At 41.1% G+C, this 27,657-nt stretch overlaps 1 protein-coding gene across 19 annotated transcripts in view; it reads right to left on the bottom strand.

Annotated features, from left to right (window-relative positions):
* The window catches only part of LOC145972463 (protein muscleblind), a 374,150-nt gene that overhangs the window by 334,527 nt on the left and 11,966 nt on the right, over window positions 1–27,657 (bottom strand). For 16 of the 19 annotated variants that reach the window (XR_014439170.1, XM_083101106.1, XM_083101107.1 and 13 more), the window contains exon 2: window positions 17,522–19,866. The exons of 1 other annotated variant lie outside the window; for it this stretch is intronic. Coding sequence is in view for 17 of the 18 variants with exons in the window: in XM_083101106.1 (XP_082957232.1) it covers window positions 17,522–17,707 (186 nt within the window). In the remaining variant the exon portion in view is untranslated. The remainder of the gene's footprint in view (window positions 1–17,521; window positions 19,867–27,657) is intronic. 2 more of the 19 variants (XM_083101103.1, XM_083101102.1) reach the window with 2 other exon arrangements.

The following is a 27,657-nucleotide window of genomic DNA, read 5'->3' as shown; positions in this document are numbered from 1 at the left end:
CCATAGTAAGATATACCGCCTTTCTTTTACTCTCCTTCCAACCGTTCTCCCTTTGGCTTTTTGTTCCTAGAACTGATGCGACAACGTTTCTTCCTTCACGGTGATATCGATTCTCTTTTTATTGTTACAAACAACGCATAACATTGCTTTGCTCCCTTTTTGCATTCCCGTCCTCCTGTCTCTCGCTGTCTTTGAGCAGCGGCTCGGAGAACGTAGTAATCCCGAAAATACGGCTTCCTCTTTCTACTTTCCGTCGACTATGGAAAAATATCGATATAGGATTCCCCAGCGCTCTTCCCATCCACCTTCGTTCAAAATACAACATGGTTTCCCATGCGAGTTCTAGTCTGCCGATTTTAATTCCGCACCATTTTCCTCGTCGTCATATTTGCATCTCGGTAAAGCTAGACGCCAACGTGGCCGTGAATTATCTGCGGAGCAATTCAAGACAACGTGGCCTTGCGGGATACATTAATCTGCGAGATAGAACTCACTCTCGCACTCCCTAGATCTCCTTTTTATCCGTATCGGTCTTTTCTACATAATCTGTTCTTTTTCTTCTTTTCCGTCTTTCATCTTCAATCGTTGAGGAGAGGTCGAGAAGACAATAACTCGTGAATATATACAAATATCGAGAATATAACAATTCATTTATACGATATCCGAAATTTAATCCGTACACAATGTATTTAGAGATATATTATGGATTAAAAAAATAATTCATCACATTCCTATTTGACTATGTATGCGAGAAAAATTTATTAAAAAATTTTATAACAAGAATACTTATATATATAAAGATGAAAAACAATATGAAAATACATTTTATTCCTAAACAATATAAAGTCACATTAAATATTCAACATATTTAATATCGATTATATAGAAATCGCACACGTAGAAAAGGAGAATTTATTTAATTATAATTAGCGCTAATAAATTAATGTTTCGAAATCCGCGCAGACTAAATCAAATCAAATACTACTGATCGATACATTACACAGAATCTATATATATTTGCTTCTCGAATTTAAGAATATTGAAGCGTGACATTAGCGTGGTAGCTGGAAAAATATTCATATACGCGCAATTTAAGAATTATTAAGACTAAAACCTATCTCTCTTTTTCTCTTTGTCTCGCTTCGTATGACAACCACCGCATAGTGAGCATTCTGTAGGATGGAAGAGACGAGGGTGGATATAACGTCCCGTGGTATTCCATCATTACGGTATGCAAATTCCCGCATACGGCTGAATTTTATCCGAGTAATCTGCCATGGCGTATAATTCGGAAATGCAGACCCCGCCGCCACGTTGGTCGTGCCAACGAAACGTAATTAATGCATTGTTAATCCAGTATCTCTCACCGCGCGTCAAGCCGTGCGGGGATAAAGAGGAAGAAGAGGGAGGCGAGGGGGGGGGGGCGGCAGAGGGAAACAGAGCGAAAATAAAATGTCCAAAAATCACCAACGAGTTTTCGCGTTTCCTACCTCGCTTTCGAGTGCGTGCTCGTCGTGAATGCACATCTCTCTCTCTTTCTCCCACCCTCCCTTTCTCTCACTTGCTGGTATTCAACGGGAAATCCGCGACGCATTACATGCGCGCACACGAGAGAGCGGCGCGATTCGGCGATTTCGCACCGATAAGGCAGTGAATTATTCTCCACTTCGTGCTTTATCGAGTGCGACGAACGCGCAAGCTTGCGCATCGCCGAGGACCGGTAACACTAATTCGTAAAATATCGTTCCTTAACTTCAACAGGAGCCAGAATCTTTAATCATAAATATATATATATATATTTGTGTGTGATTGTACGGTTTAACGCGAGAGTCGGTCAACTATGCTTTTTGAGAATAAGATTTTCGATGCGTTGTAGATTGATCGAGTAGGGTAATCTGTTAAAAAGTTTCTCTTTCAACCTCAAACTTTTGTAAGATGAAATTGACCGATCATTTTACAGCAAACTCTGCATTTTTCGTTAGTCTATATTCTACATAAGTCGTAGTACATAACAATAAAATTATCATCGTTCAAGTTCCATTCGCGACAGTCATCTTTCTGCGACGTGATTAAATGTACGAAGAAAAAAAGAGCATAAACAGGTGTCCGGCGATCTCATCTTCGCTCGTCAAATGGCTGCAATTAAATTTAACGACTTTTCGTGCGCATCCAACTTTACTTCTTCTCCCCTTGGACTTTCAAGTATCTACATTCAGCTACGTGAGCGTGGTGCCCGAGCTCTAATTATTTGCCTCGCAGTTCATAATTTCTATCATTTTTATCGCGGAATTCCCAGTGTTCATATAATCTTTCAACTTTCTCGTTGCGACGTGAACAGAAAGAGGAAGAGAGACGGAGAAGACTGGTAAATAAACTATAAATCTTAAAATTTTTCAGGTGCGATACGCGAATTTATCCCTTTTGTAAATAAAAAATGCTCAAGTGATGATACAACTCCAATATAACAATGACTATTTTATCTGACGATAAATTGTATATTTGATTTCTTCGTCGTTTTTTTCTAGAAATACGTTTTACGTAAAATACCTTAATTCAAGAATATATATAATCGAGCATGAAACTTGCAGATCATCGAATTGAATGGTCTCTTTCTCCAAGTTTAACCAAGTTAACGATGATTCGTTCGAGATAGCAAAGTGTACTCGTATCATTGGATGCAACGTGAATAACGTAATAAATAAGGCAAAAAGAGACTCAAGTTTAAGTAAGAGTCGGATAGATTGCACGGCACCCGGGATCTTAGCCAGCTTTTAAAGAAATTGACCAACGCTGTGCATTTCGCGATACGTTGCATTCGTAGCAACGTGTACTCGATTCATCTGCCAACTCACTTCGGCAACGAATCGAAGTAAAATTTCTCCAACGTTCTAATATCTCTATATCGCTTGCATTGGAAATATCGCGCACTTTTCATCAAAAATTCGGTACGATGGTATTCAGCTGTTTGCACTGTACGCGTTCGTTTGAAGTTCCAACGTGGAGTATCGTTGCGGTAAAATCAACCACCCTCTTTCTACTTTCCCTGTCATCACCGATCTTTCTCGCGTTTTCGCGCAACATTTCCAGCGAAATGTAGAGGAAATCTCTCTCTCTCTCTTTCCCTCGCTCCTCGAGTTTTAATACACTCTCGATGTTTACATTACGCCAAAGTTACTAAGGCAGAACGTTGCGTTATAAAAGAATCTGTCTCATAAGAAACACGCCTATATATAGCGAATTTTTTAGTGGAAACACGTTTTTGTACTCAAGCATCGTCTCAAGACCATTTTAGCATCAAATGATGTAACTATGCGGGGACCACACGCGGTAAATACGACGAGTATTTCTTACCACGAGACGAGAAGAGACGAAGACGAGAGCAAACGTAGCGATACTATTATTAAACTGCACTACGAACGGGCCTCGGCCCTCCCTCTCTTTCGCGCTCATTTTCTCGAGCAAGTGGTAGTAATAGTTTTACAAGTTTACTCGAGTTTGTACTAGTATTTTCGCAAAAGGAAAGACAAAATCGTTTAATGTACTAAAATTTTCTTCAATCAAATTACTGCAATTTTGAACTCTTAATTTTAGCTGCTCAATTTTTAACTTATCTGCAGATAAAATCTAAAAATGAATTATCAAACTTTGAGTGTTTCAAAAATATAATTTTTTAACAGTTTTAAATTAATTTATTTATAAAAAGATAATAATTTTCTATATATTTAACAGTACAGCAGATGATTTAAAGATGTTCTCATCTTCGTAAAATCACTTTCATTATTCATTTATTTATATGTGTATCTATCTATAATATTTCTGTATTTATTTTATTTTTTTATCGTATATAAATAATATATATATATATATTGTATCTTGTCGAATATATATTATATATTAATTATATATTAAATTTTACTCTTGTTCTTAATCTCTTATTACTAATTGTAAGTTAAAAGTTATCTCGATTTTTCTTTTAATTTACATTCATAGAAAATGACTGAAAAAAATTTATATTACAATAAATGCATTTATCGCATTTTTATTTTTTTTATTCTATTTATACCATCATGTGAAAATCGCATTTGCAATACAGCCGCAAAAATTGTGGCGAGAAAATTGACAAGTAAAAAGTTAGAGAAAATGTGATACGAACAAAAAAGCGTTGGTGCATCATTAAAAACACCCTCGGCGTTTTGCATCCTGCACGGATGAGTGCGGAACCTCATTGTAGGATCGAAGTGCTTTCGCGCAAGGACGACTTTTTGGAGCGTAGTCGTTGATTATCATCAGTTTCCCACATCGATGAGAATGTCAGAAACGAAAATCGCTTTAAATCCAACGACCGCGCGTTCACGACCCACTTTGAAATTCTATTTAGACGAATATATCCCGTTAAAACGCGACACGCTGTGAATTTCCAGGATAAAAGAACGATAAAGATTTCTCGATGAAAACGACGAGGTAAATCGCCGAAGTCTCTCTCGCTGATTTACAATAAAAATAACATTTTGTGCTCACTTTCGAGAGAGAGAGAGAGAGAGAGAAAAATGAGACACGTATAATTTTATTTGTCGCTATAAAAATGTATGGTTATAAAAATGAAATCCGGAAATTATCAGATTCATCCAGCGTCCATTTTACGATTAAGTGCATTTCGTTGCGTGTTGAATTTTAATAACATGCGGTAAAGTCGGGGGAAACATCGTCAACAACGCGTTGGCGGATCTCGCAATCGTATTACTTAACCGACAAGCTCGACGGAAAAATAGATGCGCGGTATAATGCGTTACCGAGTCACGCAATGCGTAAGCGCGAGGAGTCGCATACAGATCCCGCGCCAGGTGTATCGCGCGCGCGCGCGCACGCAAGGAGCGACGCGTGTGCATACAATCTGACGGAGAACTCTTACTTTAATGGAGCATCACGATTTATCAATTAGACCGATATGATCGGGGTTGTTTCTCGAGATTGTGGCGTGCGTGCGTGATCCTTTATCGGCCGTTCCTCCCGCTATCTCCCTCTATCTCTCTCTCTCTCTCTTATCTTATATGTCTACTGTACTATTTATCTCCCTCTCGCTGCAGTACCGCTTCCAGCACAGTTAAATACATAATTCTTCGAGGAGAACCACTTCCTATATTACGCGGTCGCGCGTGCTAACGTAGTGGCTTCCAGACTGACTCACTCAATGTTATTTTCAGACGGAAGAAGGCGGGACGAGCTCCTCGCATCGCGTGTCGCGCGGTGGGGATCAATAAGTAAATTTTTCGTTGCATAAACCTCGATACTCGGCCCGTGAACGCCGCCACAGGCCTGAGGTATTCGATATGTACATTTGATGAGCTGTCGTGGTCGAAGCCGACGGAATATGGGATAATACGAGGAATGGAATGGACCATAGTGGGAATATGTGGAATAATGACGGTTACACAATAGAGCGGTGATAGCCTCCGCTTCGATCAAGCAGCGATTGAATAAATAATATATCGTAGATCCTTCGATAGTGTGTGATGTGCGATTGATAAAAAAAAATCTTTTGTCTTATTGACTCGCGCCGATGCAACATTATTCGCGAATAATTGTTGCAATTATCTTTTCATACGATTGTGTTGTCTTTAAAAGCGTCAGCTAAAAAGTGTCGATTTATTTTATAAAACACTTGAGAGGCAAACAAAAAATTTGCAAACTAACGAAAAACTATTGCGATAAAATAGGAAGAAAAATTTGAAGAAGGACCCAAACATTTTTAACGATTTTCGATACAGAGATAAAAAAAGACGGATCGCGCCCTACAGACGAAACTCTGCCGATCTATCGTAAGTCACTCTCGAGATTGCAGTACATGTACGACCGTAATGTAAAGTTCGATTCAAAGAAGAAACGACGCTATTAGAAAGTCTCGATAGCCCTGGAAACCCAAGCCGCGCTGCACATGGAGCGGAAGACAATATATTTTGGAGTCGCTCAGGTGGACCGAACGGACGGCTGTCTCGACTCGAGGAGACAATACTTGAAAACGGAGTGGGAAGACTCGCAACCGCGCGTTTACGACTAAACTCGACAGTTCGATTATACCAGAAAGTTTTGAGAGATCTCGATAACCCGCGCTTGAACATTATCAAAGACGACGTTGAAGGAAGTTTGCTATATTAATGACCATTCCTGGAGCTGTAATATCGAAACAATGGTTACGCAAATCGATATTGAATCGAAATATCTATGGTAAAACATTAACGTCATTTCGAATACCATCCTCGCGTCTTGTCGCTCTTCGTGATTTCGACTCGCGGAACGATCCTCTTTAAAGCGACGGAAGTCGACGACATTGTATTCTAAAATCGTTTAGAGTTAAGCTCGTAGAGTACAATAGCTGCGACTGGAGGAAAAACGGGGGCGAGAAGTAAGGAGGGCAGAAAGAAGAAGTAAAATACGGAGGGGAAGAGAGGAAAGCGGAAGATTAGCGGCGGGTTTATCTCGCATAGCTCGGAATAGAGGTAACTATACCGTGTGGCATGAACGTAGGTAGGTAGATAGGTAGATAGGTGGGTAGCAGGGCTTCAGCAGGAGGGGGAGGAGGGGGGAATCGATAACACATGACGGCATATAGGCACATACTGAACTGACCGCAGAATGCCATCCGCGCGCCTCCCATCGCCATTTCCATCCCCCCTGTCCCCCGTATCCTCCACGGTCTCCTTCCGCCCTTACTCGCCCTCCAGACCCCTCCTCGATGCTCGCATCCTCCCTCCCGCTTCATTCACGACACGCACGAAACTGCACGCGGCCTGCACGTCCTCGCACGCTCGCCCTCCCCCCTTCCCCAGTCCTCCCCGCATATCATCCTTCTCCGGCCGATTTCGACCCCTTTCTCCCTCTTCCCTTCCCCATCCTAACGGATCCGACCGTTCTATTACAGGGACAAGCATTGCGGCTAATGCCGTCCGGTCGTAAATTATGTGAAAGCGGCGGGGGCTAGCGCCCTGTGCACCTGTACGGTTTTTCGGTCACATATACACGTAAAGGCGGACAAACACATCGAGCATCCTCGATGCTGGACCGCAAAGCTAACCTGCGAGGGATTACGAGAGGCTCTACCTGCGATACCTGCCTAGATCTAACCGCCCGGATCGAGTCATCTGGTTACGAGAGCGAACCGATAACGAGCGATCGTACGTTTGTCAACGGCTATCTCGCTCGTCTACATTTCGATTCGCGTTCCAACCTTGACAAAGCTCTTGAATTCGTCGATCATTAAAGATTTGAATAATATAACATCGAGTTCGTGCGTTTCTTTAAGACTACATTTTCAAAATTTGTCAAGCAAACAGCTTTACCAAACGAGAAAGTAGATGTATTTCTAGCTCGATAATAAATACAACACTTTATTAAAAGCCTGTAATCAAATATCTAAAATTATAAACATTATTAAATGAGATATTGACTTTGAAAACGAAGCAAGATTCTAGAGCTCGTCGCGCATTCTAAGATATAAAATTCTTTGTAAAAAGAGAAAAAGTAATAGAAATCGTACTATATTGAACTAGCATTTAAACTGCATCTTTGTAGAGACATACAGACGATATGGCAGCGTCTTTGGAAGAGCAACTTGAGTGACGATCGGTATTAGTCTCTCCGTTTGATTGCGAAAACGACGGTAGCTCAGAGACGAGACCAGAGATCTCGAAAAAAGAAACGGCAAAGGTTTGAGCGCAGGTAGGAGAGATGGTCTAGAGAGCTCTTGATCTTCCGGGGCAATTAAATGAATTTCCACTCGGCTGGAATAGCAAACGTTTAGACGGCACCGCGTAAGATATTCCGGGAAGCTCACGGGAATATCAGAGACGTAATATCGAGAAGGAGGAGCAGAGGCGTAGTTTGCGGGCTAGAAGTAATACACGGGAACCTGGCAACTCTCGCCCTGCTCTTAGCTTTCCCGTCTGTCGCGGTCGGCCTGCTTGCCTGCCTGCTTGCCTGCCTGCCTTGCCTGTCTGTCTGTCTGTCTTCCCCATCTGTCTGTCGGCATGTAAACCTGTCTGTCTACTTGCCGCGTGTCGCGAATCGATTTTCAGGCCAACAATGCACGGTCGTGCACGGATCGGCTCTCCCTTCGTTCCCTCATCTCATCTATAATACATGCTCCGAAATTCCCCGCGTCTCTTGGACATATTAGAAACGCTAAACTCTTTAGTTTGATTAAGCTAAAGTAACGGCGTTAAAACCGATAAGTACTCATTTTGTTTAATAAAACTGTAAAGTATATAATAGTTTTATAATACTTTATTTGTACAACTATTCGAAGGCAAACTGTGACAGTTTCAATTTGTTCGATTCGACATTAGAAATATAGCTGAATTAATTGTGCTACAATAAACACGGTTAATCTATCTAATTCCATTAACTATGCCGTAATATTTACTTAGGCTTTACACACATAACAGTTTATAATAACGCGAACTATATCCTCGCCGATATCTGGAGGCACAGAAATAGTGTATCGTGCAGTTTAAAAGTAATACACATGCTCGAATTTAGTTTTGCTATACTTCCACTCTCAATATATTGTAATATTTGTAATAGTTTAAACTCGAAAACGTAGAAAATCGATGAAAAGAAAATACGACTAACCGTAATATTCATAATGGCGAGAGAAAGAAAATAGCTATTATCGTGATTATATAAATTTATATAATATTACATATATGTTTTTTTAAATTAATTCCATATTAAATCTATTTTTAGATAATATATAATGACAATAAATCTATAATTGAAATCTATTATAATTTTATATAATACAAAAAGCATTTAAAAAGAGAATCAAAACCATATGTGTATGCAAAATATACATTAAAATGTACGAAATGTAAAATCATAAATTGAATATTCTCTGCCACGAAAATTTATATACATATAAATCGCCCAGAATGAGATTTGTAATGCAACGAAATAATTGTTCGATAATGGTCGCATTTGATAAAATCGAGAGCAGGTATGTCGGTTCCGTGATATTTACCTAAGCGGCGTATTAATAATAACGCGAGTTATATCACCGCTGATACGTGGAAAAAGGGGCGCGGAAATAGTGCACCGTGTAGTTTAGATTAGAAGTAATACGCGAGAACCTGCCAGACCGTCTGCCTACACCTTGCCGGCCGCTTACCTGTCGCGAACCCGCGCCCGTCCGTCTATCTGCCTATCCGTGTCGGCGTGTAAAACCCGCCAGTCTGTCTACCGCTTGTCGCCGACCACGATCGATTCTATAAACTAACGATAGGGGCCCCATGTTTTCTATACCCCTCCGTGTTAGCCGCCCTTCCCATAATGTTCCACATGTTAGTCGTCTCTCTTCACGCGTGCACATTTTCTTTTTCAAATACTACGTGGTTCAAGTGTAAAAAGCAACAAAGTTCTATCGACTGAATTCAAAAGTAGAAAGATTGGGTTAAAAATAATTTATAAAAATTTATTAATAAAATACACAATCTCATCACAGTAATATATATAATGCAATCGGAATAATTAATTTTTTCCTTTAAATATAAAACATTTGTAAAAATCATACATATATATGCCATATTTAAAAAAAAAGTAATGTTTTAAAAATATCTCCCTCGTTCTCTTTCTCCACAAGATTTAATTCTCTAGTTCGGCTATATTTAAACTCATTGCTGCGCATAAATATGCCAGCTCTTGTAGCATTAACGACTGCATTCGTGATTGACTTTTTGCAACCGTTTGTTCTCTCAACGCGCGTATGTGACGAATTCACGCTGTGTCACGCAAAAAGTCAGGTCATTCGAACGAGCAGCGTGCTTTGTCTCCTGTGTTGAAAGACAAGTGGCACGCCTCGACACGATAGCGCATAGCTCACATTGAACAGATCAAACGCATCAATTGTTCTTTCCACGAGTGAGATAATGAGGTATGTAGAAGAGAATTATCGAAATAAATCTATCACTTGTCGCGTGTAAAATATACATTATTAAAATTGACATATAATTTTTCCAACTTGCAGTTACTCTAATTAGAAAAAAATTATAAATAATTATAAAAATTATTACAATATATTAAGTTTGTTTTGAACTATCTAAAAATAATATCAAACTCTACTTTAGTTAATTTTAACACATATATTTTCATGCACAGAGATGTTTGAATTTAACATCTTTGTTAATAATATATCTCTTAAATTAATCAATTCATTTTAAGGTTCATGTCATAATGAGTTAAAAAACAGACGCGCGCGATCCATTCGCTCGCAAAGAGAACTACTTATCTTGAATTTTTCAAATTACCTTGTACATCGACGGTAGTTTTATGTATAAGCTGGCTCGCGGAAAAAGAAAATAGAAAAAAAAACGCCGAACAAGAAGCCCGTCTTTCCACATTTTAATCTCGCTAGGCGAGAATATTGAAAAATTTTGCGGACGGAAAGCGGAAGAAGCGAGCGCGTTGAACCTCATCCTATCGGACAGGTACATCCTGTCGAGTGGTCCGCCAGAAAAGAGGTAGGAGGAAGGTTAAAGAAAACGGGGGAGAGCGAGAGAAAAGGAAAAGGAGCGACCTCGTAATCGTCGGCGGGAAAATTCCGTTCGCTCGCCCGCTCGTTCTCGCTCGCATCGCGCGTTCCGTATTTTAGTCGCGCGTTAACAGACGCGACAGGTGCAGCTGTAGTCGCGACGACGACTACGAAGACGACGACGAAGATGACGTCGACGGCGGCGGCGGCGGCGGCAGCTGTTAACTATGTTTTTCGTGTCCACCGGTGTGAAACGCGGGCCGACCGGCCCCCTTTTCGCTCGCTCGCGATTTTCTAATCCCTCCTTCCCTCCCCCTCGCCACTTGTCACGGAAATACGACGCTGCCGTTGCCCGGTGAATCCCGCAAGAATCTAATGTTACTGTACGTTGACCGACCCAGGAAACTGCGGCTCGCTTCTCTCTCGCGTAGAGACTTGGACGAAACTTGCGCAATCGCTGCGGTAAAGCGAGAAATCGCTGAATGATGTCTATTTATTCTCCCGTCTTATTGTTTTTCTCAATGACGAATTACGATGTCGTAAAAGATTATGTGCGGTATTATATTATCGTTTGACAGTTTTATCATTTGTGGAGAATCACGTATAAACGTTTGTTAAATTTGTGTGTGAAAGTCGCGATAAAACGATAATCAAACTCCAACAAGAGATGGATGAGCCGCGCGGCAACTGAATTTTCAGCGCAAATTGTCCCGATGCAGGATGTATGTTTCGAATGTCGTGTCGAGCGTTCTAATTTTCGTATCTAAATACCGAAAACGTACGAGCGATCGCGCTAGATTGCGATTTCGACGGTCCGACGAGTCAATTTAATTCCGAAAATGAAACAACATTGGCTGTTTGATTTATCTCCTGCCGGGCCTGCGTGCGCCCCCGCGCTTTTGGAACATAGTGAACTTATATCACTTTCGGAATTAGAGAGTCTCGCATAATGTTGATATAATATTCCGCCGCGCAAATATTGGTAGTTCAAACATTAAACTCGCACATGGCAAACGGCTGTTCGCCGCAACGATATTAACATTTCGGTCGGCTTTATTAAGCGGCGCAACAAAGAAATTTTATCACACGCGTTACTCTCTCTCTCTCTCTCTTTCCGCATTTTATCTATATCTATATTTACCATGTATTTTCTTCTCTCTCCGCTCTTTTCAAACTACGCCCATTTTATTTCCATCGAATTTTCCTGGCCGATGCGCTCGTGCAGCGTCCCCGGTATTATCGCCAGCGCTGGACCGCCGTTTATCAGCGTGAGAACGGGTCGTTATCGCGTTCGCCGCGAGCGCGTATATACGGCTCGAAAAGCGGCAACAGGAAGAAAGAAACGCGCCATCGGCGACGGGCCGTGACGAGCCGATAAAACGCGCGTCCATGCGCAACTTCTAGACGTGGAAATGAGATTGTCGCGTCAACGCAGAGAGAGACGCGAGAGCGCAAACTTGACGAAATGAAGCACGTCGACGCGCATTTTATTCGTCCCTTCGTGAAATTTCGCTTATCGTTATTTAAAAGCGATAACGCGCGCGATTTTTCTTTCGGGAAAAAGCGTCGAATCGGCATCGATGTCCTCGCGGGAGCGATGCTAAAAACGCCCTGTGTAAAAGAGTATCGACATCGATATTAAATTTCAACATCACTGTTCCCCGAGCCCGCGACATCTGCGCCCGAGAAATGGCCGGTTCCTGCAGCGCGTAAAACGCTCGACAGCCGAATTAATTGAAAGTTTTAAGGTAATTGGAATCGATAACGCGCCGAGAGGGTGAATAAGAGCTACGAGCGTGTGCGAAACGGGGGGAGGCGGGGGGGGGGGGGGTAAACGGGCGTTGTTCGCGGAGATCGAACTGGGAGAAAAGGGGGGAGGGATAAAAGACAAAAGAGCGCGCGCGCACGCGACGAGAACTTGGCCGCATCTAACCCGGTCATATTTCCCTTTAAATATAGGCTCCGACGTCGATGTGCACGGTCGGAGACGGAGGACGAAGCGGCGATTAAACCGGAGGTCTACTTTAATATCGCGCCGCGCCGTCCAATCGGCCTAATTGGAATCGAACGTGCGAATGTCGCGACGCTACGGGATCGGGTAACGTCGCGACGACCGGGACGAGCGAGAAGAACGGTTTAACGACCTTTTCCTCGGCTCTTTCACGCGCTCCTACGTCGCTTATCCAATCCGGAATCCGCACCTGCACGCTCCGATTTTAATTTTAACGACGAGTTCTTTACGCCACTCGGTATCGAATTCCCCTCCGAAGTAAAATATCGAGGCATCGACCCTTGATTTGTAAACGATTGAAAAGAGTTTCTTACGAATCTTTCTTTTATAGATCCAGTCGCAAGATATTATATTATTGTTTACGTAATTCAAGCAAATCTTGAATTCTCAGAATCCCGACTTTAATTACTCCGGATATTTATCGTGCTTAAAAGATGCAAGTGATCGTCTTTGACGTATTGGTTTCTGATGAAAATTAAATTTAGTCTCGCGCTTTCTCTAGGATATTCTGCAATTAAATCTGTTTATTTATTAATCACAACGACGGAGAAATTATTGTTTCTTAATATTTTTAATATTGGAATAATGCAAGTAATATTCACTTTGCCAAAGTTATTCGATAAATAAAAGTGTAATCGAATAAAAATTACAAAATCACGTAAGAAAATGTTCTTGGCATTTTCTTATTATTCTCTATTAAACGAATTATTATGTAGAATAAAAACATTATACTCTACCTATGGTACTCTCTATGAATATATTTAGTTACATTGTTGAAACTAAATACATTTATATAACAGCTTTATATTCCAAAATGATTTAGTTTTAACCCGAACAAAATTACGTGCAATTACGAATGTTGCTTTAATAAAAAAATGTGAATATAATAGCGCATTGTGTGCAACACCATTGTAAAATATAATCTATTTTATATCTCTTTTAAATATTTCCTGGTCCTGACTCTCTTCATTGATAGATAGTACGATATCTTGTCTATACGATTTCTTTTGCCAGATGAATAAAAGCGATAAAAACTCCAATATAGCGTGTACAAGATTTCTATCATTTCCATTGTCACGCAATAATGTATAAATTCTCTATAAAAAAGCTTCACAGAGTCTACGGAATACGAAAAAGTGCTATAAATCAATTTTATCAACATAAATCGATTTTATCGAGATATGACTTTCTAGTACCGTAAGATACGAATATAAGATAATGTCAGCGGAGATATGCGTACAATTTCGACGAATTTAGAATAAAGTTTCAAGATATTCAGCATTTGAGAAAATAGTCGACAAACAACAGAGACATCCCTCGGTAATATTAAAACATGGAAATGCTCGCGGATCATATTTATAGTCGTTAGTAGCTTCTTGTGGCAAGTTACGAGGGCGGGGTACAATCTTCTATCATTTTACAGCGCGTAATTCTTGCAGTTAACATAACAATAGATTTTCTCTTATCGGGGAAAGTATAGCGGCATAACGAGGAGAAGGGGGGGAAGAGCGCCTAGTATTTTCCTCGGAAATAAAAGTCAAGGATAGTAAAAGTAAATACACGCGGAATCGATGCAAACGGACGATTAGATTCTCATGGTTCACGCGGCCAACTTATGTTATCCGTGTCCTCCACCCTCGAGTTCCTGAAATTAATCTAGCTTTTGCCCCGGAGATACCATCCGCGTCAGGCGAGAGGAGCGATAAGACGCGGGAAAACGACGCGATAGTCTCTTCTCTCTCTCCCTCTCTCTCTTCTTTATTTCCTGGTCGAAAAATGAGCCTTTATTTCATCGGCGGAATGCGAAGAAAGCCGCGTTTCTGGCACCTAAATGGCGCGAGAGGATGGACTACGAGTAGGAGATACTTCGAGAAGCCCGGCAGACAGTCGTCGGCGTCCGATGTACGTAATGCAATGGTTTATTGCTAATATTTCTTTGGGGTAATATTGGCGCTCTCGGCAACGACCTCGGTCTTTCCCTCATATACCGCGGAAACTCTTAGCAACGTCTCGCTCGTCGGATTCGGATCCTGTATATGGCGTATAGGACGATTCAATTTTTACTCTCGTCGAGAATTCGTCAAAATATGTCATTTCAGAGGAAAAATATCGAAGAGAGATGTGCAGGTTGACGAACTAAATTTTCAAGTATATTTATAATTTAGATTTTTATATTCTTCAACTACTGAAATATTATATTTAAAAATCTTCAATAAAGCATTTAATGCACGAGAGCCATTGTTACATGTGACAGGAAAATTTCACTTCATTTTTTAGATGCTGAATAAAATAATTGCCATTCAAGTTTTCGCTAAAGCAAGATTTGTTCCAGATTCGCGCGAGAATATATACTTGTATATCGTTAGTACTTTTTTTGAATCATCTTGTATAAATACTACTTGCCCGCATTTGCTTGGCCGGGCGCGCGTTGGTCGCTCCATTCATTCGGAGCGATTAAATGTAATAAGCGCCATTAATGAGGAAGAACGCGCGGGAGACGAAGAGGCAAAGAAACGACCAAATTTCGACGGATAAACGCCGCCTTTCAGGCACTATCCACGACATTAATAGCCTCCAGAATTAAATGTGACTCGGCCCCGCTTGTCGCGACTCGCATACACGATTGCACAACGTACGGGTCACTGTGTGTATACCCGCGTGTGTGCGTATGTGTGTGTACGTGTATCTGTCTCTGAAAACGAATCGACCGTTGAGCGCGCCTCGAGAATATTCAGACGATATGACAGCAAGCCGCTCCCCGTGGCTGTTATCTTTTTGTCACCTGCTATCTAATCGTGCATTCCACGTATGCGTGCGTGTATTCGCTCGACCGAACCTAAAAAAGCGACAAAGAACGCCGCGCGTTAGTGCATAAGGCGAAAATTAACAATTTTAGTCGCAAAAATCGATCCATACAAGTCACGTGCTATTAATACGAATAATAGTAATTGGATTTTTTCGACGGATTTGGGACGGATTATTCCCTGTAGCGATAAATGAGAAATCTAATTGTAGAGATATTTCGTTTTTAGCGAGAATTCAATCTGAATTGAACATTGAATTAAATTATAAAACGTTGCGCGAAATAATAGATAGAGTACAAAAATATCTCGTGTCTCTGCTAATGCTAATAGCAAGCAAGGAAATACTGCTTTAATAATGTATGACTATGAATATTGATAGGCTATCATATTTTGCAGCAATAAAGATTAATGACAACTGACTGTTAAAAGAAATTTTTACGTTTGCTCCAATGTTAGTATTCATAACATATTTAAATGAGCGACTGCGAATACTTTTATGATTTTAAAGAGGATTTTTAAATCGCCATAAAAAAAGAATATACATTATTTAACGCACAATTTTTCTCGTCGACATAAAATATTTCATGCAAATTTTTGCATTAAACTTTCCATTGAAATAAATTTCGCGACGATAATACTAACCGTTAGTGGGGGAAAAAAAGACGTCATTCATCGGTCATGAAATCTAAAATTCCATTTGAAAATATATCCACACTGAACGACCGCTACGTCGCAAAAAGCATTACGCTTTATCTCCGCTAATCTCTGCGTCTTCACTTATAATCTAAGATTATCGCGGAAAAGAAGATAACGACGAAGTTTATTGCGGAAGAGAGGTGGTGTATCCATGGGTATATATATATATATATATGTATATTCGCGCAATTACACGACTTTACCGCGCCCCACGCGTATCGTACGCACGTATATATGCGCAAACATAGACACAAATTTTCTGTCTCCCTCCCCGTTTTATCTAATCGCAAGCGTGCGTGTATAAGTGCCATCAGACAATAGGGCACCATCGTTGAAAGTAACGGCGCGAACGGACGTTGATTCGACGGTCTCCTTCGATTTTTTTGCATAATGCTCGTTGCCTCCCGCGTCTGATTTATCGACGATGTCGATTGGTATTTTCTCGCTTCCCGCGCGTTGAATAATTGTCGCTATTAATAACTGCGAATTCAATTCCCCGGTTCAATATCGGCGAGAAACTGCGCTGGGAAGACGAGACGGGCCGCGCCTCTCCTCCTTCTTTCTCGCGTTCATTTAATCGCGCCTTGCTTCGGGAACGCGCGCGAGAGACGGAATATTCTAAAATCCATAAACCTGCCCCCTCCTCCCTCTCTCTTCGAGCGCTGATCGGCGATAAGAGACTTATTACCCGTCGTAAATTACAAGCGATTCCTTATCGCGCAGTGTGGCGTTACAAATTATCGGCTTTGTATCGGGAGATCAGCAATCGGAAAGCGCAGGCGGGAGATCGATCGACGATCCTACACATGTATTCATTTGAATCGATTGTGGCGGGATGAAAAGAGCCCTAATGCGCGCGGTTAACTACTGCGTTGCAATAAGATTTTTAGAACGTATTTTAGAAGAAAATAATCTGCAAGCATAAGTCTCAATATTCAGAGAGATTCGCGATCACTTGTCGATAATTTTTTGAAATATCAGCTTTAAATTTTTCTATTTTTGGTACAAAGATAATCCAGCGTATGATTTTTTTCTTGAACTTACAATATAAATAGAAATCAAAACGATACTTTTGTGTAGCTAACAGAATCACAAGAGTTTTTCTCGAAATTGCAATGGCATCGTTATTATCGCGCCATAACGCAATTGTCAACATTTTTGATCTGACATTAGAATAGTAAAACTATTAATAAAGATGAGAGAGATGAGCAAGATTGAATTAGCCACACGGTTCAACTTCACTTATCCAACAGAATCGAGATCAAGTAAGGAGAATTGTCCAACTTCTCGAGAGAACCGATACGCGCATTGATACAAATAGCTATGATAATGATAGAGCTTCAGATTTCAGCGGGATAGCGGCGGTAACTAGTCGGTTATCCGAGGGTGTCGGATAAGTGAAGGCGGAGTTTATCGGCCGGCGATTCCGCTCCGCGCGAACGCGCTCGTTATGCGCGAGAACGGAAACTCGATTATGCAACGGTTCGTTACCTTGATACTGTCGTAGCAGGCGGTGACCCGTCCGTTCTGCACCTCGACGTTAGCTGGCGGATGGGCGAACTTGCACTCCGTGTCGGGCCTGGTGCACTTGTTGCGCTGGAACTCCCGACAGACCTCCAGTTGCAGCCACCGCGAGTCCTTGCCGTTCAGTAGGTTATTCATGTTGACCATTGCCATTCTTCCACTCCTGGAAGACCGAAGAATCCCCCGTTCGTGCGTTGACCTCTACCGTTAGAGAGAGAAAGTCCCGGAACTCTCCACCACCGAATTCACCACCGATAACTCTCCTCTCCCTCTCCCACTCTTCCTTCCTAAACTCCTCCTCGCGTGATGATCGGCGCCTTTTTCTCCGGTCGCGTGCACTCGCGTCGACTGATCTTGCCAAGGATATATACGTTTCGGTTTATGGGATACGATCGCAACTCGCGACACGAGCTCGTCGGCAGTCGCTCGCGGGATTTCGCAACGTCCACCCTTGCGTTCCGCTTTCACCCTGTCTCGTCAATCTCTCTTACCATTCGCTCACGTGCACACGCTCATTCGTCCCTTCTCTTTCTCGCTCTCAATCACCTTCTATACGTACAGAGAACGCGAAATCCCGCGTGTGCCTCGGAGTCGTTCAACTACTTCAAACTAATTATACCTTACAGACGGCAGATCTTCCGTTTAAGCACGATGCGACGTTCTTAATGTCTCATGTACGCGCCTAGCGACGACCCGCAACTGTTTCTTGTGCGTGGATCCTCCGCGTGGGAAATCACTTACTGGGTCTTTCGCGATCTCGATCTTCCTCGCGTTAAAGTCGCGCTTAGCTCTCGGTTGTCGTCGTTGTTGTTGCCGCGTGATATTTCGGCGAATCGTCGTCTCGCGGAGATTCGACGTTTATCAGCAACGTCGGCTGTTTCGAGCGTGGCTTATCAGCGTCGTGTCTCTCCCGCCCGTTATTGATTCCGCGTCGCGGCGAATTAATCGTAGGAGCGCGGCGGCGGGTTTAGGCGTCGTCGTCGATGGTTAGCAATTTTGAGATTCTTTGCTCTCGTAGGCCGTGTTCGTAGGAGGTTGGCGTGGCACACGCGTTTTCCGCTCCGATAATCTCCGAGTGGGTGTGAAAGCCGGATGTCTGTAGGCGAAGGGAGGAAAGGAGATGATATCTCACCGAGAAAGAAGGGGAAAAGAAGCGAGAAGACGAGGTGAAGCTATATATCGACAGCGATTAGGCTCCGGTCGATTTTAGGCGAGATGGCACAGCCGCTATACTCTCCTGGCTTCGCGATGAGGCGATGGCGAAGGTCGTCGATCTCGTCTATCGACTCCTCGTTCGCTCTATACTTCCTCTATCTTCCCTTGATCTTGCAGCACGCCGCACTCGAGAAGCCAAGGACGTAGTGGTAATAGTCGAGCAAAGCTTGAAAGCCTTCGAAGCTAAACGTCGACCAAGAGGAGTGTGCTCTCTAGATGCGCGCGCTTTTGTACGCGTATCTCCTCTTCCTTTATTACACACAGAAGGCTGCCAGTTGGTCGCTGCTGAGGGTGTACCGACGTGCGCGCGTGTACGTGTACGTATGTGTGTTTTGCCTACGTATGCGTGTCTCGAAAAGCCGGTCTCGTGGCGTCCTTCAATCCGGTTTCAAACCAACGCGTGTTTCTCGCGATGGTGAATCTACTGGAAGGAGTACAACGGGGACGTTGGTGTTGGTAGTCGGATACAGCGAAGGAGCAGGACCGTGTTCACCACGGTGGTCTATCGGTGCCGCTGCTGTCGATGAAGTAGAAGAAGACGAGGGTGGGAGAAAGAAGGGTCGCTCCGTGCGTGAAAAGATGGAGGAAACCCTTACGCGCCGTCCTGTCGGCGTGCGAGTCGGTTATTTCGGAATTCCGGGGGCGGGATGCCCGGGAAAGGAGACGACGGACGCGGATGCCGATGAAGAAGCGTGCGAAGAGAGATCGGTAACGGAGACGAACGACCAACGGGAGGGGTAAGAGAGTGGTGTTGTAAGCGCGTAAAGACGACGGGCGCGACAAAGCGGACGTATGGGGCGACGAGAGAGGGCAAAGGTCCGGTGGCTGGGTCGCGCTTGGGGTTCGGGTCGTGTCGGGATCGGACCCGAACGGAAGAGGGGGCAGGGGTGTTCCAGGAGGGAAGGCGCGGAAACGACGAGACAGAGAGAGGGAGGTTTCCGGGGGGGTAAGGCAGGGCGGGGTGGGGGGATCGGGGAGAGGAGAGGAGAGAATTGCGAGTTAGCGAGTGACGTTGCGCTTCCGTTCCTCGGATTTACGTCATTTATTCGGCGCGCTGCTGGCTCCTCCCGCGCGGTCGAACTCCAGTTCCTGCTGTTCTGGAAACATACCAAAAGCGAAAACTCGCGTTACTGCGGATGCAAAGGCTTAAAATGCTTTCTGTTTCGGGCTTCTGAGCGGTCGGGGATAATAGGGGGTGACGGCGATGCAGGGGGAAGAGTTAAAAGGGGGACGGGGTTAAGCGCAAGCCGCGAACAGACAGACAGATATACTCGATAAAGCGCAAAACTACGCAATGCACAAGCACGCTCGAGCAAACGACAGACGTTATCAATGTCGAGATTGCGAATACGTCGCGACTCGAATATGAAAAAAAAAATAAAATAAAATATCGACAGGCAGCGGGACGCGTTACAGCCCGTTATCAACAAACACAAATAAATCATACGCGCAAAGATTTGCTGGATCTGAATACAGAGTCAAAACGCACACATCCAGTATTCGCGATCCGCGCAAACCCCATCCATTATAAACGGAATATTAGATTAGCAATATCAGTTCATCGATTGTTTAACAAAAAAAAAAAAAACGGTTAAAAATCTTGCAAGTCTGATATAATTTATAGTGAAAAGATTATTAATCGTTTCTCATTTGAAGGATATAATTTAATGACACAATTAATTTCTTCGGCTAAAGTCGATGATAAAAATGTATACAGTATTCAATGACGAATATTGTTGAAGCATCGTAAGCGCTTTAATCGACCCAGCAAATAGCGTCGCGCACACCAGAGAGAAGTGAAGCGCCGTATAATTTAATAATTCTAGCTGCGAAAACTCGCAACGTGCCATAACTCTTCGCGATCTCCTGCGTACATTAGCCGAAGAAAAACTGTGTTTGCTTATGCGCGGCATAAACATCGGAGCGCGGAGCGCTTTCGGGGCTGAAGGGGGAGAAACGGGGACACGGTCGTGCATTTTATGTACGACGACGTAGAGATACACGGTTAAGGCGAAGAAAAAGGCACGCGCGCGAGCAGGACTCTAGTACAATTTTCCGTCGCGCAAGTAAGCCGCTTACGAAAAGCGGGCTCGAGTCCGCCGTTTCTCATGTTACCTGGCAGTTATGACGACGTATGTGTGCGCGTCCGGCGCGTACACAAACGGCCAAGAAAAACGTTTCGAGCGCGATCGTTTATTTTCGTCAGGATTCCGCGAGAATCGCTGAAATAACGCTACGCGAAGCTTCCGCTAAAATCTCGATATTATCCGGTGTCGAGCGCAATAATTATCACACGTGCTCGTAAAAAAGAGCAGTATTTAGAAATTAATTCCTCATATAGTATGTACAGTTTACTTTACAGCCAATTTATTATACAATTTGTAACACAAATTAGAATTTAGATTCATATTCTATTTATCGTTTTATGTGTGTGTGTGTGTGCGCCACATATTTTGGTACAAGGTAAATTATTATTTTTTATAGGATAGTAAAACATATACAAATAATATATAGAATATATAAAAAAATCTGTATGTTGCATATACAGTAAAATAATTTATTCAATCACCCTCCTCTTTCCAATTATTTAAATTGTTCCTATCTATTTTAGACAAATATTTCAAATGAAAATTCCATATTTTTTAGGAGGAAATATAATGCATAAAATATATTTTTATATTGTGTGTTTTATTATTAGATTTTATCGACAATATTTTTCAAAATCAAACCATATAAATTTTTTGCTCAAATTAATTTTACTAAACGTGTCAATAAAGAAGAATATTAGGAGAAAGTTGATTAAAATTAATTTTCGAGATATTAAAATATTTATTTATTCAATTATTTACGTAAAATGATGAAATTTTTATTCGAAATATTTTTCTCTAGAATGAGAGACAACTGAAATAATAGCCGGGTAGGAGATGAAAAAATAAATTGAAATGGTCTATTTATATATTTTTTGTATATTTTGATTTTTCATATAATTTTCATATTGCAAGACAGAATTATAAATAAAATTCTAGAGTCAGTATCAAAATATTCTAACTTAAATTTTAAATCTAGAATCAAGTTTTCCTTCGAAAGAAAGAAATATAAAGTAACGTTCCGCTTACTATTCTAAAGAGTAAAAATTGAATGCGTTTCTATATCCGGTTAATATAAAAGTCGAATGCATTAAGTTTCAAAAATATCGCTCGACACAATAACGCGAAATATTATGCAACAACTATAAGCGCCGAAAATAAAATATTTTTTGCGCGATTCCAATATTACTGTATTTCCGGATATTTCAAACTTTCATGTCATCTATCCAATAAGTCTAAACATACATCCTGATACACGAATAAGCGTGGATATTCCTATAATCTTTGAATAAAATCAATTGTGAAAATCAACAAAATATGTTTCAGAACTAAAAAGAAGATGTAGAGAAAAATGTTACGAATAAGTTTACATATGTATGGAATTTGCAATAAATTGCCGCATCTATAAAGGAAATGTGTCAATTCAGATTTAACCTTTATCCAGGCAAATATAAACTCTTTTTAGTTTTATGAACCTATTGGATTTATGTATTTTGCTCGTTTGCTGTAGTTCGTCTGAAATATTTCTACTTCCATTTACTGACAGCCTGTAGTATAATCTAGAATTATATTCATAATCCAAATTCCACTGCACTATTATATGCATACCATTTTTTCGCTCATCGCAAATGCTCATTGTCAGCATACATTAGCATATATATTCTTTATAATTATTTCAAAAATGTTTTCTATTTTATTTTAATGTCTCACATGGAGAAAGAATACCTTGATTATTACATATCATTATATTATTGATTATTATATTATATTTCATGTAATCAAAAAAATAAATAAGTATCAAAATATTAATATAAATAGTAATGTATTCTCCATATTAAAATTTACAAACATATTATACATATTAATTTAGGTAAACGTTAATCAAATATGTTTAAGAACATATATAATTAAATATGTTTAACAACATATATATTACACATATATATTTAAGAACATACATATTATAATAATTTGAAATATTAACAATGTAATTTAAATTATTTAAAAAAAAAATTGCTTCAAGAAAGGCATATTGCGTTCAGATAAGGATTAATGTGCCTGTGCACATGAGTCAGATAGCACGTGTTGTTAATCTGGAACGAATCGCTGGTACTGCCGCGGCGCCGACGTGAAACTTTGATCGGGAAAAACGGGAAGGTCGGCTTTATTAATAATTATTACGTACAAGACGGAGCCGAGCAGGCAAGACACGACTAACGTACGGATCTTTCTCTTTCTTTCGTGACTCGCGTGCTCGAGAGACCGCGCTCTGTCTCTCTCATTCTCATTTTGTCTCCGTCTTTCTCTCTCTCTCGCCCTCGTTCTTTCGTTCTCTCTGCCGGTCGAATCGATATACGTGCACGAATGCGGCTTCGAGCTTCGTCCACTTCTTCTTTCACGTGACTACCGCAGGAAAGAGGGCCGGCGAATCAATATCTCACACAGAGACATTTCGACCTCGTCCTCGTCTCTGTCGCCGCGAGCTCCTCGCACCCTTCGAAGGTCGTTCTCATCGTCTGAGCCGAATCCGGCGTTGCAAAAGGACTGAATCCCTAATTAATCTCTCCTTTTATCCTGTGCCCTGTGACCGACGAATACGCGTATCTATCGCACGCACGTGTGAGAGCACGTGCGTCAAACGCGCGAATGTTGCACGCTCCATCGCGATTTATTTAACGGCCATGAAAATCTCAACACTTTACTCTTTTATTAAATTATACGGAACCTTGGATGTAATAGAGCACTCGACACTTTGTCTAATTCCGAGTATCATTAAAAGTTGCAGCAAGCGCGAGAGTCTTTGCACGACGCAAATCGAATTAGAACATCGAAGATTCCTAAGAGATAACAGATTTTTATCTCTCTCCCTCTCCATCTTGAAAATACTTGTAGCTAACTCAATCTTTCTCTAATCAAGAACATGTTGACGCGCGCTGAATATCCCTGAGATCTCTTTTATTCTTTTATTCCCATTTGTCAAAATATATGTCATTATTTATGTATTATGTATATGTGCTGCAATTTAACAATTTTTAAAATCTAATAACTCCGTTTTTTTTTAAATTTCCCAAGTATCAAAATATCTTGATAATATAAAATTTATCGAAAACTGATTTGAATGTAAGATGTTATGGATTTATGTATTCAACACTCACATCGTTGAGCAAAAAATTTAATTTTCGTGATTAAAAAAGAAAAGAGGAAAAATTAAAGTACATTAAAAAAATAAATTTATTATTAAAATTATATTTAATTTATAATTATTTAATTTTTAGCATACATATTATGTTTTACACGCAGCATTTCAGACCAAGTACAAAGTAAATAACAAAAAAAAAAGGATAAATCTCGTGCAGATTTGTGAAAACGGCGACAGAGCGGATATTAACCAGACACGCGGTTTTCTCATTGCGAGCTTTTATTTGTCAGACGGTCCATTTATAACGAAGCCATCATAATACAACGTTGGATACGTGATTGCGGTCGATTGGACAAATCCATCGACGATACGCCGACAAAGACAGAGAGAAAGAGAGAACGAGCCGGCGATTCGATCGATAGAAGATGAATTCACGAGAACGAGAGAGACGCGAATAAAGGCACGTAGGAGTGCGCGGGAAAGAGAAGGAGGGGAGAACAAAGAGCGATGAGGTAGAAAAAATGATTTTTAACATTTCCGATAGATTGCGCCTGATTACCCAGACCGTACGAGCGAGCACGTGCAGCTCCGCACGCGTGCATGTGTGCATGTGCACGCTCGTTCACTCGATAGGTTTCCCTTTGTGCGCAAGACCGGGAGTAAAGTAAAAAAGAGGAGCGAAATTAACGGAATGAAACAATGGGAACGACCGGGCTTAAGGGTTGCTGCCGGCTGTGTAATGGAATTAGGTCCGATTAAATTAGCTAAAAGGATTTTAGGTATGTACCGAAGGAGCAAACTATGTTTTCGATATTATCGTATTTCTTTCTCGTGTCTGGATACAAGCGGTGCTCCTTTAGTCGCGCCTTTAATGCGACCCTGATAATTGCCACGCATAACGTTCGTGTGTAGGTTTCTAATGTATCCTTTCTATTTTCTAATATTCGAACTGGAAATTGACTGCTCCGTTAAATGTTTAAACTCAATTTTAATCTAAAATATAGCAGAGAAAATGTGTGTCGAGGAAGAACATTTCTCTTATATTGCCACGTAAGTTACATTCGTATAAATTCGCATAATAATAATCACGATTCCAAAATATCCTCTGTCAGAAAAAATTTTAATTTCCAAGTTTGTAACTTTTCACATAATTCTAAAACGTTTCATTTAACGTACATCATAAATGTTCGTGTTAAATATGCATGTCAAGTGGAAAATATGACAGCAAAAAGATTTCATACATACGCGCTTGATTGACATATGAGTTCATTTATTCATATAATTTCATAAATTTGAATATTCATCTCGTTGCTAAGTAGATAATAAAAGCGAAGCTAAATTAAATAATTTATGCAATTCTTTTTACATAGATACAATCATCGATCGACAGTGTTTCTGAAGCAGAATAGCAAAGTAGAGAGAGAGAGAGAGAAAGAAAGAGTGAGTCGCAAAAAAATACTCGACAAAAGAGGCTCTCGAGAACTTTTCCGCGAAGCAACGTAAATCTGAGCGAAACCTCGATGCCACGGACAGTAGTAAGTGGATCTTTTTAAAAGGGTTTAAAATACATGCGTCGTCATAAAAATAAGACACGTGCCGCGTCTGCTAACGAAAGCGTCATCCCGATATAAATTCACATACGTCCCAATACCACTATTTTTCGCTCTTGAACTTTTCTTTGCATGCCAATGGATCCTTCCAATTCGTCCTTTTAATAGGTACGTATAGAAAACCCCAGAAAAAGAATTCGCGAAGTGGGAAGCACGACTTTCTTGCGCGCCCACGAGCGGATAGAGAGAATCCACCCTTCCACATCAGCACGCTGTCGGGGAAGTTGCCGAGGAAGACCGGAAACACATCCGCCTGCCCAGTCGGAGCGCACCAGCCGAATTCCGTTCATTAAGGAAGTTACCGGTCGAACAAAGTAGCGCGCGAGCGGGCGCAAGAAGTAATTGACATTCGGCTGCAGCCTGTATCGCGCCTGGATAATAACCGGCTGGCTGCGCGAGCTCGCAGGATGCAATTTGTTTTGTAACAAGCCCGCCTGCCCGTCTCCCTCTCCCTCCTCCCCCGCTTTCGAATTACGCGAATCGCTATTTCATGCCGGGCGCAATTAGACGCCATTTCGCGCGTCGTATAATCGCTGTTTCGCGAATTTTCGCTACTTAAAGAGGGTAAAAAAGTACATATAAAAAGTACATCGATGAATGACTATCTCTTTAATTTCGTTATCTTTTTAAGCAATTGAAAACTCGAGATTTTCTTATCGATGCCACGTGCTAAAAAACGGAAAAGGTGACGCGACTAATGATCGCCTATTAAATAATCACTCTGACGGAAAATCAATACAAAATTCACCGTAGAATTCATAATCTAAATTTTGCTAAAAGTAGAACGTTTCTTAAAATAAGACTACGACCTAGAAAAACCTCATTTTAATCGAAGTTAATTAACCAAAATTACTTTTATAATCCAACGTTTTATTATTCAACGGTTCACATCAAGCTCAACGTTTCAGTTGTTAATGTGACTTGATTTTTCAGAAAAGTTTATTAGTATAAACACGACATAGTGGCGCGAAAACCATGTGAAGCAACGAGCGAAACAAACGAAGAATTAAACGCCTGAAATTTATGCCAACATAAGTTGCGTTATGTGCATTACGCCGCAGTTACGTTTCGCTGAAAAGTAAGCAATTTAGCAGGGCAAAAGGTATTACGTGTAAGCTATATTATTTACATTTTCATATTTACATTCGCAAACGCGAATGAGATAATTCAATGAGATAATTCACGCGGAGAATACTTTAAATTGCAACGCGTGCAATACGTGTTAGCTTGTTTTTAAGCGTGAAAGATCGAATCAAGAATCAGTAAAAGTAAAAAAAATCGTTGTGTCTTCAGATATATTGCATTTTGGGATACGATAATTATCTTTTCAATAGCAAGAATTTTAAAATTAGCAAGTCGTATCGCTTCAGTCACCAGCTGTTTATAGCTCAAGTAATTACATGTTCCGTGTAAGCATATTTTCTTATCCGGAAAACTCTATTTTTAAACTCTTCTGTATTTCTTGCGTTAACATGTGCAATATCATGTAAAAGGAGCGTTGAATAATTGGATAAATTAGGAAATGTAATTTTAATGTAAATATACCGTATAGTTACAAAAAAATAGTTATAATATGCAGAACTTCAGAGTTTGTATTTTTTTAAGTTTTGTAAGGAATTTTAAAAATTCTAGCGTATTCCCTTAGGTACCTCTTATGCGCGCGTCTCACGTGGCTCGATTTTATAAAATTTTATGTTTGAGAAACGCGGACGCACAATGGGGAAGTATGCGCTAAAGCGAGATCACCATGCGTATAAAGCCGAGGCGCATTATCAACCGAATAGAAAACAATGGCGATATCGATCGCCGATTCGCCGCCGAGCATCGGCTCGAACAGGGTGGTGCAAAATGCACAACGCCCTGGCTTTACGTTCACACTTTCGACATTTAAGTATCTATGGACCAACAAATTTGCCGCATCTGCCGAGATTCCACGACGAGAGAACATATTTCGTAAAATACCCGAGAAATTATCACTGCGCTTCGAGCCATCGTTTGAACGCGTTCCAACTTTAATCCAACGAAACTTCGCACGCGATACTGAGTTTGGAC

Source organism: Camponotus vicinus, unplaced genomic scaffold (assembly GCF_025532165.1).
Source record: "Camponotus vicinus isolate PSW18456_S1 unplaced genomic scaffold, iyCamVici1.0 SCAF_5, whole genome shotgun sequence".
Classification (NCBI taxonomy): Eukaryota; Metazoa; Arthropoda; class Insecta; order Hymenoptera; family Formicidae; genus Camponotus; species Camponotus vicinus.
Note: the sequence above shows the minus strand (reverse complement) of the source record. Positions and strands in the feature narration are given on the sequence as shown.